General features: G+C 37.4%; 1 protein-coding gene across 1 annotated transcript in view; it reads left to right on the top strand.

Moving 5' to 3' along the window:
- SMIM14 (small integral membrane protein 14) overlaps window positions 1–16,743 on the top strand; it is an 81,023-nt gene that overhangs the window by 29,939 nt on the left and 34,341 nt on the right. The window contains exon 2 of the mRNA XM_036112062.2: window positions 4,920–5,029. Coding sequence (XP_035967955.1) covers window positions 4,955–5,029 — 75 coding nt within the window. The 5' untranslated portion in view covers window positions 4,920–4,954. The remainder of the gene's footprint in view (window positions 1–4,919; window positions 5,030–16,743) is intronic.

The following is a 16,743-nucleotide window of genomic DNA, read 5'->3' as shown; positions in this document are numbered from 1 at the left end:
AAGGATTTCATGTTTAGTTAAAATATGAAGTCTTAGGGCGCCTGGGTGGCTCAGTTGGTTAAGCGACTGCCTCCAGCTCAGGTCATGATCCTGGAGTCCCAGGATCGAGTCCCGCATCGGGCTCCCTGCTCGGCAGGGAGTCTGCTTCTCCCTCTGACCCTCCCCTGTCTCATGCTCTCTCTCTCTATCTCATTCTCTCTCTCAAATAAATAAATAAAATCTTTAAAAAAAAAAAAAATGAAGTCTTGATCCAGTGTCTTGGGAGGAAGCACCTCGATGTCAGCTAATCTTCCTAGTCAGTTTGATTTGGAGGTCTCTGGTGTTTGTATAGGACCAGTTGTCAGGTGTAGTTTTTGTCAGCTGTGGGATGTGTATCCAGGGTTGAGTCCCTATCATCTGGGTAGTGAGGAAGACCTGGTATAATCCCTTCCAAGGAGATTCCAGGGCAGTCTTTGTTCTTAGTGATTCCAAATCAGAAGAGTGGGAGAAAACTGGGAACAGTAGCATGGCGTGTCTTAGCCATACTTGAGGATCCAGTCCCAATTTACATGCCTTCTTTACCAAAAACACATCCTACTTTCCTTGCATAGGGAGATGTTTCCCTTATTATATAACATATATTAAAGTTTTTAACCTTTAGAAACCTTAGTTTCTTTTTCTTTTTCTTTTTTTTAGATTTTATTTATTTGACAGAGAGAGACAGTGAGAGAGGGAACACAAGCAGGAGGAGTAGGAAAGGGAGAAGCAGGCTTTCTGCTGAGCAGGGAGCCCGACGTGGGGACATGGGGCTCGAGGCTTGATCCCAGAACCCTAGGATCATGACCCGAACTGAAAGCAGACACTTAATGACTAAGCCACCCAGGTGCCCCGAAATCTTAGTTTCTAATGAAAGTGAAGAAGTAAAAAATTGTGAGCTGTCATTGTATTAGCATCCTGTGGCTTGGCAGACTATTTACTTTCTATAACTTCTAGAAACATCCTTTCCCCAAATATCTTTAGTTCCCCTGTAAAAGAAGTAAAAAATCGATAAACCTGTGTTTAGTAATTAGTGTTTCAATATTTTATCTTATTTGGAAATGATATGGATATTTAATGAATTTAACAAATCACTGTCTAAATTAACAGAACTTAAAGGTTTCAGGTTATCAGAAAGATTTGGAGGAAACTAAAGTTTAATTAAAAACTTTTTACTTAGTCTTTTTAATTGTTTTTAACAATTATGTTTAGATTACACACAAAAGCCATTAGACATTAGACAGAACCAGCCATTGCCCCAAGCTGTTTTTTTGACTGACAGATTTTGTGAGGGATAAAATGAACTTATTTGACTGGTATATAAAAGTTTTATATTTAATCTGATAACCCGAAAGACATGTCTATTTTAGTTAAACCAACATACTTAAACTAGCTTTTATACTGAAAATTATCCTAGATCATGTGAATTTGAAAAACATTTGGGTTCATTTCTACTATATTTCTGAGATTTATAAATACTTCATAAGCACTTCTTTTTAAGCCAATTAAACCGAGTTCTTTTTTAAAGTAGGCTCTGTGCCCAACATGGGGTTTGAACTCACGACTGGAGATCAAGAGTTGCATGTACTACCAACTGAGCCACCCAGGTGCCCCATGGAGAAGACTTTTAAGATTTGTATTTGTTGGGGCACCTGACTGGCTCAGTAGGAAGAGCATACGACTCTTGATCCTTAAGGTCATGAGCTCCAACCCCACATTGGGTGTAGAGATTACTAAAGAAAAAAAAAGGATTTGTATTTGTAGAGAAAAGAAATCTTAAGGAGGCAGTGGCCTAGAGTTTGGACAAGAGAGCCTTATTTGCAATTTGAATTTTAAAAAGCCCCCCCAACCCCTTTTATTTTCAGTCTTAGGAATTGGGATGGTCTAGAGTTAATATTTTACATCTCCAAGGCACTGGGGAAGAGTGCAAGTTCCTCCGAGGACTTTGGTTTCTTTGGTTCCTTAAGGTCAGTAAGCCTTTTGAGATAAATAGGTTTTGGAATTGGTAATAAAAGGAATAGGTGAACTTTGAATTACCTCTAGAGTTGCATTTCTAATTTTGCCAAGATTTGTAAAATGTAGACAATTGCTCTCAATTCCTCAAAGAATTGGGTTGCAATTTCAATGATATCATAGGTTGATCCACCCATCTAATTACTTTTTTTTTTTTTTCCTGTTAGTAAATACTTTTACAGAGGTTTCAGAAGATTTTTTTCTTTCCTTCTGGGTACTTAGTTTCATTTTAGCTTATGGGAGGAGGCCTAAAAAATATTACCAGGCTCTGTATATCAGCTTTCAGTCTGGCCAATCGCCAGTCACAGAGCTACTTAAAAATTCTTTTAGGTATCTTGTCCGTTTTCACCTGGGACAAACACCAAACATTTCTGGCCATATCGAATTACCTGCCCCCCCCCATGAATGTAAGAGGGATCCCCAAGGAGAGTGCCAAAGATAACTTCTTTCCCTTTCTTTACCGGGTCCTACAGACTTCCGGGAGAGCTGACTCTGGTAAGAATTTTCATCCTTAGCCAGCTTCTGCCAGTTTTTCTGGGATCCCATCTGTAACTCTGTTTTTAACCAGAATTTGGCAAGATTTTTAATGTTACTTTTTCCTTGGCTATTTAAGAGAATAATGTAGCAGTTTACCAGAAAATCTCCCATTTGGGAGGAGCCCTCCTTTGAGGTCAGGTATGGGGGAGGGGTGTCTGTAAGGTCATTAACTTGGTGGACTTTTGTTTGCAGTCCATAAAGGCAGCTCAGATAGAGGAGTACTAGGATGAGTTCTCAAATAAAGGAAGATAGAGGGAAGCGGTAAGAATTAAAGCTTTTTGCTTTTAGGTACCTTTTACATCTTTAGTTTTTCACTAGCCTTTTACAACAAATCTTTCAATGAAGCTATTTTGGAATTTTGAAGCCTTTTTGAGTCTCTTGCATACCAATTAAAATAGGCATCCCGTTCTGTTTGATTTGGAAGCCTCGCTTTTAAGTGCACTTCTTTAATGATCTTATTTATTTGGAACATTTCTTGTAACGGCCATTGTAATTCTAGGTTGTAATTCCTCTGAGGACAGTTTGGTAGGACCCTAGCCACAATTAGAATTTAACCCACCTTTTCTGTGCAGCTGTATCTAGCGGTAAAAGGGGTGTAATCCACATTTCTGTCTGGCCACATTTTGGGGCTGCCAATCTGATGGTTACCAAGCCAGGTTGTCAGGACACAAATAAGCTTAGTAAGATTTTGCCACTTTTGTCAATATATCTTTTGGACCGTAGTTCTTAGGCATAAAATAAGCAGGGGTGCCAGAAGGAAGCATGCTTGCCTCTCTAGTTTAAGGATCCCATTAGCCAACTTTGGGTTTCTTGGAGCTGGGCTAGTACCTCAAAGGGATGTGCCTCTGGGTTGAGAATTGTACAGTGTTACAGTGTAACTCCTTGTACAGGAATTTTCTTGAGGTTGGCAGGTGACCTAGTGTCAACCTAACCTGTTCAATGACCCACTTAATGCAGGAGTTTTTGAGTTGGGTGATGGGTACTCTAATAGTAAGTGTTCTGTCAGTGCCCACCAATTTTTGTGGCTTTTTTTTTTTTTAACTTCTGAGATTCTGTTAGCTGTAACCCTTTATCTACACAAAATAAGACAAACAAACATGTGCACCCTAACATACCAGCAGCAACCAAAAGGTGTTACCGTGTGGACTGGCCAAGAGAAGGCCTGCATACCATCACCATTCTCAGCATGCATTAAACCAGCAGACTCCAGTAAGTGGGGACTGGTTGGAACTGAGGAAAGGACTAAACCACCAAATCCCAGTAAGTGGGTACTGTGACTGGAACTGAGGCAGGGTATTCCAGACAACTGGGGAATTGTGGACTGAACCAAGGGGTAGGGACTCAGGTTCCAGATGGAACTGTGTGTCAGCTCAAGCTGACCCACTAAGCCGTGGACTGCACAGCTGGTTAGTTTAGAAGTTCAACACAAAGAGCAGAGCTCAGAACTGACAGGAACTTCCCAATTCCCAATGGCCCCCAGAAATGGCTAGAAAAAAAAGAGAACTTGGAACAGTTCATGGGATACCACACCTGTGTTTCTTCTTGTCCCCAAAGCTATCAGAAGGCTCGTTTATCCTGCCGCTTTCACCAAATTTGTTAAATAACAAAAACTAAATAGTAAATTTAAAGATCAAATTAGCTTTATTCAACAATTCATGAGTTGGGCAGCATCCCATCTAGTAAATAGAAAGGAGCTCCACCGAGCTGTAGAAAAGGAAAGGTTTTTAAAGGCAGAAAGGGGGTGGAAAAAGGAAATTATTAGCAAAGAATATATTGTTTTAGGCAAGGTCACCTTCCTAAGGGGAATGGAAGGGGTCTATGAATGTATTATCTCACTAGTGCTGACTGGGTAATTCCATGTTGACTGGCTAAAGGTTACAGTTCTTAAAGTTGAAACTGCAATTAGAATGGGTATTAGGTCTTGGTTTGCTGACATGGGCTTTAGCATGAGTTACTCCCATTTTGGGGCCTGCTGTCTCCTTTTTAACAATATGAATTTTGTGGGGGACACAAGCATTCAGTCTATAGCAGTACTATGACTAACAAAGTTAAAGAATTAATTAAGCACAGTAGGACTCTAGCATCAACTGCTTCACAGGGAGGCAGGATAGAGCATCTGAAGACATTCACATTTGTAGGAAATTAGTCTGATGGTAGAAGGGGTAGGTAATCATTTCTATAGATTCATAATTTATATGATTAGTAATTCATAAATATAGGTCATTAACCAATATGAGCTATCCTTAGTTTAAGAGAATTATTATGAGTCTGTACAATAATATGAATTTTTCATAGCTCAACAGAAAGAGTACTACGCTCAGTAGTTGTCTAATATTTTTTTTTCTTGCTCCTAGATTTAAACAGTCGAGTTAAATCAAGCTGGGCAGTCATGGCAGAAGGTGGATTCGATCCCTGTGAATGTGTTTGCTCTCATGAACATGCAATGAGAAGGCTGATCAATCTGGTGAGATGAATGGGACAGTCCTATTTGGAATTGAACTATACCCCTTCTGTCCTATATTTGTGGGAATGGGTTATTTTCATCTGATGGTCACTAAAATTATTTCATAATTGAAATTCTACAGTGATTCAAGTCATAATGGTCAAAGTACTTGCCAGCAATTCTTTTATTAGAGATAAAAACAGATTGTCATCTATGGTAGATTTATGTTGGTGATATCACCATCATAGGTAAGTAATGTGGGTATAGCCTTTTCTGTTCTGTATTAAGGAATATAGTCTTTAGCCATATGGAGCTTGTTTACCTGATAAATTGCTGTGAAGTCACAGTTCCTGTTGTGACATGGTTCAGATCCTACTCTAACAAATGACGTGACAATAAAAATCTCAATAAAGCATTTCCAAATCCAAATCAATTATTCTACAGAGGCAGGTTTCTGAACAACAGGCTTTAGATAGTCTCATTGAATTGATTGTTAATGAGATTTGAATTTGTAAGGTTTTTAAGACTTTCCCAAGTGTCTAGAATCTTAAATACAGGACTTTTTATGTATTATGCTTTATACTTTTTATATGCAAAAGAAGAAATTTAACTCTTATTAACAATAAGATATATTATTATTATGTTAGACAACATTTCATTGTTCTAGAATACTCTCGTACAGAGATATATTATCATAGACCAGTTAATAAAGCCAGGAATAAACATTTGCTCAAATATTTGAATTTTTAGTGGTTAATAAGCAGGTTTTCTGCTGACTCAGTGTCTATGTATAGTGACCAGAAGTATGTTTCTTGTGAATGATATTCCTCTTTGAGTCAGCATATGCTAGGACTTACAATCCTAAAGAATGTCTTAGAGGGAAATCAATAAAATAAGAACTTATAAATTAGACTTGTGGCTATAGAGATAAAATGGCAATTTCATATCTCTGGTAACTTGATGTAAAAATAGATGAGTCTGAGGAGAGAATATTTAAAATATTTTCTCCTATTTATGACATTAAATGGCTGATAGTTTTTATGTCTAAATTTAAACATAAGGCAATTTTTTTTTCAAATTACTGTGATACTAGGAATAAAAAAATAGACTTGAATTTAACTGGTAAATTTTCCCAGGAGATCAGTTTTTTAATATGAATTACTACCTCTTTTTTTCTTAGTATAGTATTTTTATTTTTAACATAGTATCATGCTTTTTTCTCTTAGCTCTGCTGCCTTTTTTTTTTAGAGATGGCTAAAACTAAGCCCTACTTTTTATGATTTCCTGTACATTTCTGTCCTCTTTAGTAGACTGTCAGGAAAACCATATTTAGCTTTTGTTTTGTTTTGTCTTTAATGCATACATTCATGCCCGATGGAACATTGTTTATAGCAGTTCTAGTGGAAAGTACTTTATGTGAATATAGATTTTAGATTTTACAAACCTTTAAAAGTCTACAGTTTTTAGTCTGTGCTGGATATTTTCACACGCTATAAATCACTGATGGGTGATCCTGGATGGGTGATCTACTGGTGTACAACAGGGACAGATAGCAGATATTGAAGATATCTTCTGATAGCAGAATTGAAGATGCCAGAAGGGAGGAGAAACTCATTTGATTCAGTAAGGAAACTTGCTGATTAGGTTTGATAGACATTTGTTTGATTTGAATTGTGCTTTATAATTTTTATTTCTTCTTTTATTTAAACTGCAAATCAAGCAGCATTTTGGGGCCATATCTGCCTTGTAGCTTTTAAGTGCTTTCTCAAAACTTTTTTTTTTTTTTTTTTCTGAAAGAGTATCTTTTGAAATAACATCTCTAATTTCAGGGGCACCTGGGTGCCTTAGTCATTAAGCGTCTGCCTTCGGCTCAGGTCATGATCCCAGGGTCCTGGGATCGAGCTCTGCATCGGGCTCCCTGCTCCGCGGGAAGCCTGCTTCTCCCTCTCCCACTCCCCCTGCTTGCGTTCCCTCTCTCTCTGTGTCTCTCTCTGTCAAATAAATAAAACCCTTAAAAAAAAAAAAAAGATCTCTGATTTCAGAAATTCAGAAGTAAGGTCTAATTTCTCTAAATTCAGTAATGTGTAATATTCTTTATTGTAGTAGTATTTCTAGTAGTGAATAGTTATAAACAAACTTAATTGCCTACCAGTAGGGCAGTGGTTATATCATGGTATGTTCATATGATGGAATTTTATACAGATGTTTAAAATAATTACGTCTTTAAAGCATATATAATAGGGCGCCTGGGTGGCTCTGTCATTAAGTGTCTGCCTTCAGCTCAGGTCATGATCCCAGAGTCCTGGGATCGAGCCCCGCATTGGGCTCCCTGTTCGGCGGGAAGCCTGATCCTCCCTCTCCCTCTCCCCCTGCTTGTGTTCCCTCTCTCGCTGTCTCTCTCTCTGTCAAATAAATAAATAAAAATTTTAAAAAAAAGAATATATAATAAGGGAAATTCATATATGAAATGAATAAAAAGCAAGATATAGAAATCGCATTTAGTACGGTCATGTTTTTCGGTACCCACACATACCATATATATGTGCACACAGGAAAAAAAAGACTTGAAGAAAATACGTGAAAATGTTAACAGTTTATCTCTGGATTGTAGAATACAAGGGGAGACTTTTTTTTATAGTTTTCTGTATTTTCTGTGATAATATATCTTATAATCAGAAAGAGATTTTAAACTATCTTTTTTTCATTTAAATATTGTCAGCTTATAATATGTTAGGCTTTTCTACCTCTCATTCATTATCTTCTGCTCTTATACTTTTTAGTACCTTTATCTTACTACTCTTTGAAAGTCTAACTCCCCAGCCTATATTTTAAAAACAGTTTATCTGAGGGTATAATTTTTGTGTATTAGTTATAGCCACCAGAATTTAGATGTCTGCATGTTCAGGACACTCATGGATACAGTAATGTATTACAGTATGATGATGGAGCAGAAATTTATTCCCATCTTTCTAAAAATGGACATTTAATTCATCCTTGCAATAGAGTAGCATCTCATTAATTTTAGGTACTAATTTGGAATTTTTGTTATTTTTTACCTCATATAATCAAATAGGATTTTCTTGTAGGTTAGAGTATTATCAATTCCTGAGGATTTAAAGTGCTAATAGCAAGTAAAAACCTGGGGAAACTTGAGGATTTTAATGATTATTTATGGTTTGCTCATTAGTTGTATGCTGCGGTGCAGATTCGTTTTGCCTATTCTGTGGAAATAGATGGGCTTTGCCAAAGGATATATTCAGCTTAGGAGCAGTTAAGATTTCACCATTATTTCCTTTCTGTTTTAATAAAGTCCTATTCATTCACAATTTAAAATTAACTTTTTTCCCCTAATTTAGTAATAATATCAGTTAAAGTTCTTTATTATAGGTTAGAGAAGTTCTGACTGAGTTATGTAGAAAAAGACATATTAAAAGGATATTATGTGGCTCACACGAGAGAACCTGGCACAGAAAATGGATAGGATCAAAGGAAGGGTAAGTGCCAAAACAAGAAAGAGCCAAAGTCATGCCGTAGAACAAGAGCAGCCAAGATGCTGCTTGCTTCCGAATTCCAGAATTTTATATGTCCAGATGTTGATGCAACATCTCTATCTAGGTAAATCGTAGGCATCTTACATTTAATGTGTGCATTACCAAACTTTTTTTCTTGCCGTCAAGCTTAAACTTCCTTGTCTTCTCTATTCACTCTATTATTCTGGTTACTTAGGCAATACCTTTTGTGTCAGTTTTTACTCTTTCAACCTCATAGCTAATGCAGAAACAAATCCTTTTGGCTCAACCTTGAAAATATATCCAGAATCCAGACATTTCTTACAATTCCAGTGTAACATCCTGGTCTAGTCTACCATCAGCTCTTGCATGGATTATTGAAATTAGCCTCCGTATGAGTCTCCTTGCTTCTACCCTCCTGTCATGCCCCACTTTCTTCAAGTTTAGTTCTCACTACAGCAGCTGAAGTGATCTATTTTCAATATATCAGATAATGTTCTCCTCAAAATCCTACAGTAGCTCTGCACAACACTTAGAGTGAAAAAAAAAAAAAAAACAAACACAATTTACATAGCCCTACATGATCTGTCCCCCCTCTAGCCCACTCTTTCCCTTTGCTCACTTTGTTCTAACAATTCTGGCCGTCTTGCTGTTCTTGGAAAATACAGGTCACGTATAAAGGATCAAGAGTATAAAGACTTTAGACTTTTCAGCAGCAGATTGGCACAAAGATGTTAAGTTCTGAAGGGAAATTATTACAACTCCAGCATTCTGTATTCAACCAAAGTATTGGTCAAATCGGAGGGAGTCTTCAAAAATGCCACCTCATGTACCATTTCTTAGATAGTTACTAGAGGATGAACTATTTTTCACCAAAAAGAAGGCATAAACCCAGGAAGAAGAATAAGACTTGAGTATAGAAAGCAGGAGATCCGGCACATGCAAGAAGCAAAAGTAACTTCAGGATAATGGTGAACAGAGATCCCAAGGTGATAGCTGCGCACCAGGACCACAAGACGGCTGGTTTCATTGAGAGGGTGTCACAAGGCTCTAGCAGAGATTTTTTTCAGAAAGATGAATTGATAGAATACCTGGTAAGTCTAGGCATCTTGTGATCTAGAAAAATGAAAACAAGTTGTCAAAAGTCATAGGAAACCAAGTAAGTGGGGAAAAAAAAGAATAAGGAAGTACAGAAAATAGTACAGAAAAGAAAAATAAGTAGAGTTTACTACATGATTCAACTGTGAAGATCATTTGCATAGTCATAATGTTAAAACTGACTATTGAGCTAAACAAATTTATGATATAACTATTAGGAGATGGCAAGAGTGCACATGTGTGGTTTGTGCAGAAAAGAGAGAACTAGGTCTTCATATTTTATACTGGTGAATCAGTGGATATTGCTTAAAACTGAAAAATCAAGAAGTAGCAATGATGCATATTTATATATAAAGACATGGAGGTAAATACTAAAATACTCATCTAAAATTTAAAAATGGTTGCCTCTGTGGGAGGGGAAATGGGTAGGAAGGGATAGGAACTGCTTTTTTTGGGAGAGAGCACACAAACTATATAAAGAAGAAACATATTTTAGAAGTATCTGAGAAATGATAGTGAAAGCCATAGAAATGCCTTTGCAGGTTGGAGTATGAGAGTGTGTGTGGGAGGTATGTGTGTAGGTCAGTATAATATGTTTGTAAATACATAGAAATGGTTTCCAAGGGATCTACCTCAGGCTCATAATAATGGTTACATTGAGGAGAATTTGAAGCTAGTCTAGGTACTAGTTTAAGCCCATAGAAAGTCTCTGATGTAAATTTTCCTTTTACAAATGAGGAAACTGAGGCACAGAGAGGTTAAGTCACTTTTCCCAGGTGTCAGAGCTGACCAGAGAGTGGCAGAGGCATATTCAACCCTGGCAGCTTAGCTCTAGGCACTGGGTTGTTTCTTTAGTGCCATGCTCAGTTCTACTGCCTGTTGGTCTCCTTCAAGCACCTTTAAACATATTTGTGATCAAGGGGACCTTAGGGGGGTAGGAGAAAGGAGTAAGGGAGATTCTTCATTGTATTTTCACATTTTAAAACTATGTGAATGCATTACCTAGTCAAATAATTAACCTTAAAAATAAATTTTTTTTTTAAAGATTTATTTATTTGAGAGAGAGAGCTGCTGCTGTGGGAGGGGCAGAGGGTGAGGGAGAGAGAGTCTTTAGCAGACTCCCTGCTGAGCTCGGAGCCTGATGTGGGGCTTGAGCCCATGACACTGAGATCATGACTTGAGCCAGAATCAAGAGTCAGTGGCTTAACTGACTGAGCCACCCGGGCGCCCCTAAAAACAAAACTTTGTAAGCTACTTCAAAGACATTATAAGCAGTAAAATAATACACAATAATTAGGACAGACTTTTTTTCACTGAGGAATAAAACTTTTGAATGCGCTGTTACATGATCTGAAAAGAAAATATATTCTATGATGTTTAGCTTTCCAATAATTCTAACAAGACTTTTTTTCTGTTCTTACATTCTTTGATTTCTAAATTGGTAGAATTTTTTCTCATCAGCATTTAAAAAATATATATTAAAATAGAAAAAGCTAGCAGCGACCAGGTGGCTCAGTCAGTTAAACATCTGACTTCCACTCAGGTCATGATCTCCAGGTCCTGGGATTGAGCCCTGCACTGGGCTCCCTGCTCAGCGGGGAGTCTGCTTGTCCCTCTTCCTCTGCCCCCCCCAACTGCTCTCTTTCTCTCTCAAATAAATAAATAAAACCTTTTAAAAAAAATAGAGGGGAGGGTATGTGTTCTGGTAAGCGCTGTGAATTGTGCAAGACTGTTGAATCTCAGATCTGTACCTCTGAAACAAATAATGCAATATATGTTAAGAAAGAAAAAAAGAAGAAGATAGCAGGAGGGGAAGAATGAAGGGGGGGAAATCGGAGGGGGAGAAGAACCATGAGAGACAATGGACTCTGAAAAACAAACTGAGGGTTCTAGAGGGGAGGGGGTGGGAGGATGGGTTAGCCTGGTGATGGGTATTAAAGAGTGCACATACTGAATGGAGCACTGGGTGTTATGCACAAACAATGAATCATGGAACACTATATCTAAAACTAATGATGTAATGTATGGGGATTAACATAACAATAAAAAAAATTAAAAAAAAAATAGAAAAAACTTGTATGTCTCCTAAGGCAAAATGGACACAAGCAGCAATTCAAATTCTTTACTATTGCCTCATCAGTGCTTATGTAAGTTTTGATTCTTTAACTGCTAAGCTCTACTAGTACAAGGAATATAAATCTGATTTTCATTCATTTTATTGTCTGTCTACACTATTGACTTTAAAGCAAATGACTGTATTTCTGGTTGCATTATAGGAGTGTTTTAGATGATACATTATAAACAGAATTTAAGTGTAAGGTTGATAAGACTGCAGTACAAAGAATGCCCATTTTGGGGTGCTCATGACAAAGCTTTGCTTACTCATTTGGCATGTCTCCTTCCAATGATTTAATTACATCATAGAGTTACACACATGTTCATAACACAGTTGTATTTTGCTAGGTGCGTGTATGTTTCTATTTGTCTCAGGAATGTTCAGAAAAACATTAATAAATAGAGGCATTATCTGACACTATAGTCTATTTCTATCCTATTCTAATTAGTGCTTTACTCATTAAATACTGGCTGATAAGACCCAAAGAAGTGGATAAGAATATACAGTGAGTTCCTTTCAATTAAAATCAGATATCTTTATCAAGTTATTCTATGTTTCATTACTTGATTTAATACGGGAATATGCCCGGGGATAAATACGGATTTTTCTTGACATAGTAGTAGAATACTACTACATGTGTAGAAAGATGCCAACACAAAATTGTAATCTAATTATAAATCATTTTTTAAAAAGATTCTATTGATTGATTGATTTGAGAGAGACAGAAAAAGCAGGAGTAGGAGGAGGACCAGAGGGAGAGGGACAAGCATACTCTGTGCTGAGCACAGAGCCCAGTGCAGGGCTCGATCTTATGATTCTGAGATGATGATCTGAGCCAGAATCAAGAGTCGGATGCTTAACCAGCTCAGCCACTCAGGTATCCTATAAATCATTTTTTTAAGTTTGGTATTTTGTGTGTGTGTCCCTTGTGAGGTTAGTATTTAAAAAAAAAAAAAAAAAACCACTTCCTTATAACTACTGTATTTAGTTGTTTTGGGGTTTAGTTTTTTTTTGTTTTTTTTTTAGTGACTAATATTTCCTTTAAACAATAAAAATGGCCTGCAGAGGGACTTTTTCCATTCCCATTGAAGCCATTTGCAGAATTATTCTGGCTTCACTCTCTTTTGCTCTCTTGCCACCTCCTTCTTCTGTTCTCCTTGACTGGCTGTCTCTTGGCATAAAGTTTCTTTTATTAATGATAGGAGTTCCAGAAAGAACGAACAGATAGATTTAGTAATGTGAACTTGGATTATACTCTGTGTTTTTCCTGTTCTCTGTTGTAACCTAAGATTTGGAATGCAGATAATCCCCCCCCCCTTTTTTTTTGGTTTGTTGAGCTCTGTATTTCAGCTCTAAACAGTGAACTGAAACTTCTACATTTTTAATTTACTTAAATTATTTTCATATTAAAGTACTATAAGCATGTGATCTGGGAGATCCTTGGTCAGATTCCTCTTTATAGGCCCAAAGGCCCTATAAATTGTGGCTAATGTTCACTGTACTTAAATAAGTCACATTAAGATTGGCCTTTTTCCCGGAAGAAAAATATGTGTGCCTGAAAAATTTCTTGAGAAACCTCTCCACCTAGCAAATATAGCTACTGCTATTATCTTTTCTTATTTATTTTAATTGTAAAATTAAATTGTAAAATATTTAGTTATTGAAATACATGAATATGTTCTTTCAAAAAAAAAATCAGTACATTAAAAGTAAGACTAAACTCTCGTCACTCACTTCCCTGTATCTGGCTTATTCTGTACTTCCCTAAATGAATTTGGTATGCATCTTCCCAGATCTTTCTAACAAATACGTATTTAGATACTGTGGTGTGTGTGTATTTTTATATATATATTTCCCCAATGTAATAATAATATTTAGCATTTTACATGTGGCTACAAAGCCTTTTTAATCATCTGATTAACTTTTGGGTTTTATTTTAGTCAGTAAAGGACATTTTTGTCAACTTTTTTTCTTTCAAATCTTAATACTTTTTATCAGTATCATCCAGGCACTGGAAGACTAGTTAGTCCTTCTGTGATTAGAGGTATAATTCACTTTACCAATTAGGAAGTGAGGTTATGCTTTATTTAAAAGATAAAATGGTAATTGCATGTCAGTATATTTAATTCAATAATTCAAGCAGTATACTAAGTGTCAAAAGAGAAAGTAAAAATCTCCCTATATTCTCCAACCCCTCATTGCTTCTTTACTGAATATGAACTATTAACTGTTTCTTTTATATTATTCCAGCTGTATATCAGCGTAGCAAATTAGTCCAGGACTTGGTGGCATAAAACCACCTTTTATTAAGCTGACAAACTGTGTGTCTGAAGTTTATACAGGGCATCGTGGAGATGGCTTGTGTGCTGCTTCATGTCTGGGTTCTTAGCTGTAAGACTCAGAGGCTGGGAGCAGGAAGCATCTGGAGGCTCACTTCCTCACTGTCTGGCAGTTGATACTGGTAGATGACGGAAACCCTACCTCGTGCTGTCAGTCAGAACACCTACATATGGCTTTTTCATGTGGCTGCTTGGCTTCCTCACAGCATGGTGGCTTGGTTCCAAGGTTGAGTATCCATCCCAAGGGAGGAGGATGGGGGAGGGAGAGAACCAGGCAACAGGTGGATACTTTTTTTTTTTTTTAATTTCCTTAAGTAATCCCTACACCCAACATGGGGCTTGAATTCACAACCCTAGGATCAAGAGTTGCACGCTCTACTGCCTGAGCCAGCCAGGCGCCCCAGCTGGATGCTTCTTAAGACCTGGCCTAAAAAGTTGCATACAGCACTTCTGTTATTCTTTTTGGTTTTTAATTTTTTTTTAAAGATTTTGTTTATTTATTTGACAGAGAGCACAAGCAGGTGCAGCAGCAGGCAGAGGGAGAGGGAGAAGACACCTAACCAACTGAGCCACCCAGGCGCCCCTTCTTAAAATTTTTATTTTAAGTAGGCTCCATGCCCAGTGTGGGGCTCAAATTCACCACCCTGAGATTAAGAGTCACATGCTCTACTGACTGAGCCAGGCAGATGCCCTCTTTATTAAATTTTTTTGTTGATATACTTTTTTTTTTAAGAACTTATTTATTTGAGAGAGATAGAGCATGAGTGGGGGGAGGGGCAGAGGGAGAGGGACAAGAAGACTCCCTCCTGAGTAGTGGGCCCTTAGTAGGGCTCAATCCCAGGACCCTGAGATCATGACCTGAGTGGAAGTCAGATGCTTAACTGACTGAGCCACCAGGTGCCCCTATCTTTTTTTTAAGATTTATTTATTTATTTGAGAGAGAGAGCGCATGCACGTGTGAGTGCAGCCGGGAAGGGCAGAGAGAGAGAGAGTGAGAGAAAATCTCAAGCAGACTTCCAAATTTAAAAAAATTAAAAAATTAAAAAAAAAAAACGGCATCTGTCCTATTCATAAGGGCTCTATCCTTATGACCTAATCACCTCTGAAAGTCCCCACCTCCGAATACTAGCACATTAGGGATTAAGATTTCAGCATTTTTAACAGTGTAATGGTATTGGAATTTTCTCTTTTAGAAACACGAGTAAGATGTAAATATTTAAATTGTGAACACTTGAAATAATGTAGAAAAATAGAGCAAAAAGTCAAAGTCTTTTGACTTTGGCAACTTCCTGTGGCCTACCCCTCACCTCTCTGACCCCATGATCGCTATTGCTTGCTTGGCTAGAGGTTGCATTTAGCTTGTGGACTTCCAGTCACATATCTATGCATTTATATATCTTTACAGATAAATATACATATATATATCTATGTATATATATGTATATATCCTTGTATATGTATAAAATCAAAATCGCTTGTACCATAAGGGTGTAGCATATGAATTATACTGTTCTCTTATCAGTGGCCTTAAATTGTGTGTTGAGTTTTGGTTCAATAAATTAATTAAACTCAAAATCAGAAGATATTTTGTAGGATTGGAGAAAGTATATCATTTGGGCAAAGTAACCCAACCTGTTAGTGTTAGATGTTTAAAAAATATTTTCAAAATATTCAGACTTGCCTTTAACCCAGTTATTTGAAGTCTTGGAGATTAAAAGGTGCATGGATTATTGTGGTTGCTGCAAGTTATTTTTGTTAATGTTATAGGAAAATATGTAGAGATGCTACTTAGTCATTAAGAACTAATTGTGATCAGGAGCGCCTGGGTGGCTCAGTTGGTTAAGCGTCTGCCTTTGGCTCAGGTCATGGTACCAGGGTCCTGGGATCGAGCCCTGCATCGCGCTACCTGCTCAGTGGGGAGTCTGCTTCTCCCTCTGACCCTTCCCCTTCCTCTTCTTGTGCTCTCTCAAATAAATAAAATCTTAAAAAAAAAAAAAAAAGAACTAAGTGTGATCAAATACTAGGTTCTAGCTGATCTCCAGTTGGAACAGTGGACTTCTGCAGTGGTGTGATTATGTAGGAATATTTGAATTAAATGTTCTTTGTTTGTATTTTGTCATTTCCTTAAAATATCCCTCCTGTAATTTGGCAATGTGTATGAAAACTTAAAATGTGTATACCTTTATTTTAACAATTCCTCTCCTTATCCTAAAGAGATTAATTAAATGGGTAAGAATGTATTTATAGGAATGTTCACCGCAGCATTGTTTTTCATGTACAAATTTGGAAATGATGTAATTAAATGGACTCCTATGCAACATTTAAAGTTATGTAGAGCTGGTTTTGGGCATTAAAAGATTTGTGACTAGGGGCGCCTTGGTGGCTCAGTTGGTTAAGTATCTAACTCTTGGTTTCAGCTCAGGTCATGATCTCAGGATCCTGGGATGGATCCCCACACTCAGCAGGGAGTCTGCTTCTCTCTCTTACTCTTTTTCTCTCTCTCTCGCCCTCTCTCCCACACGTGTGCTCTCTCTCTCTCTCAAATAAATAAATAAATAAATCTTAAAAAAAAAAAAAAAGATTTGTGGGGTGCCTGGGTGGCCCAGTCGTTAAGCGTCTGCCTTCGGCTCAGGTCATGATCCCAGGGTTCTGGGATTAAGCCCTGCATTGGGC

This window comes from Halichoerus grypus, chromosome 3, assembly GCF_964656455.1.
Source record: "Halichoerus grypus chromosome 3, mHalGry1.hap1.1, whole genome shotgun sequence".
NCBI lineage: Eukaryota > Metazoa > Chordata > Mammalia > Carnivora > Phocidae > Halichoerus > Halichoerus grypus.
Note: the sequence above shows the minus strand (reverse complement) of the source record. Positions and strands in the feature narration are given on the sequence as shown.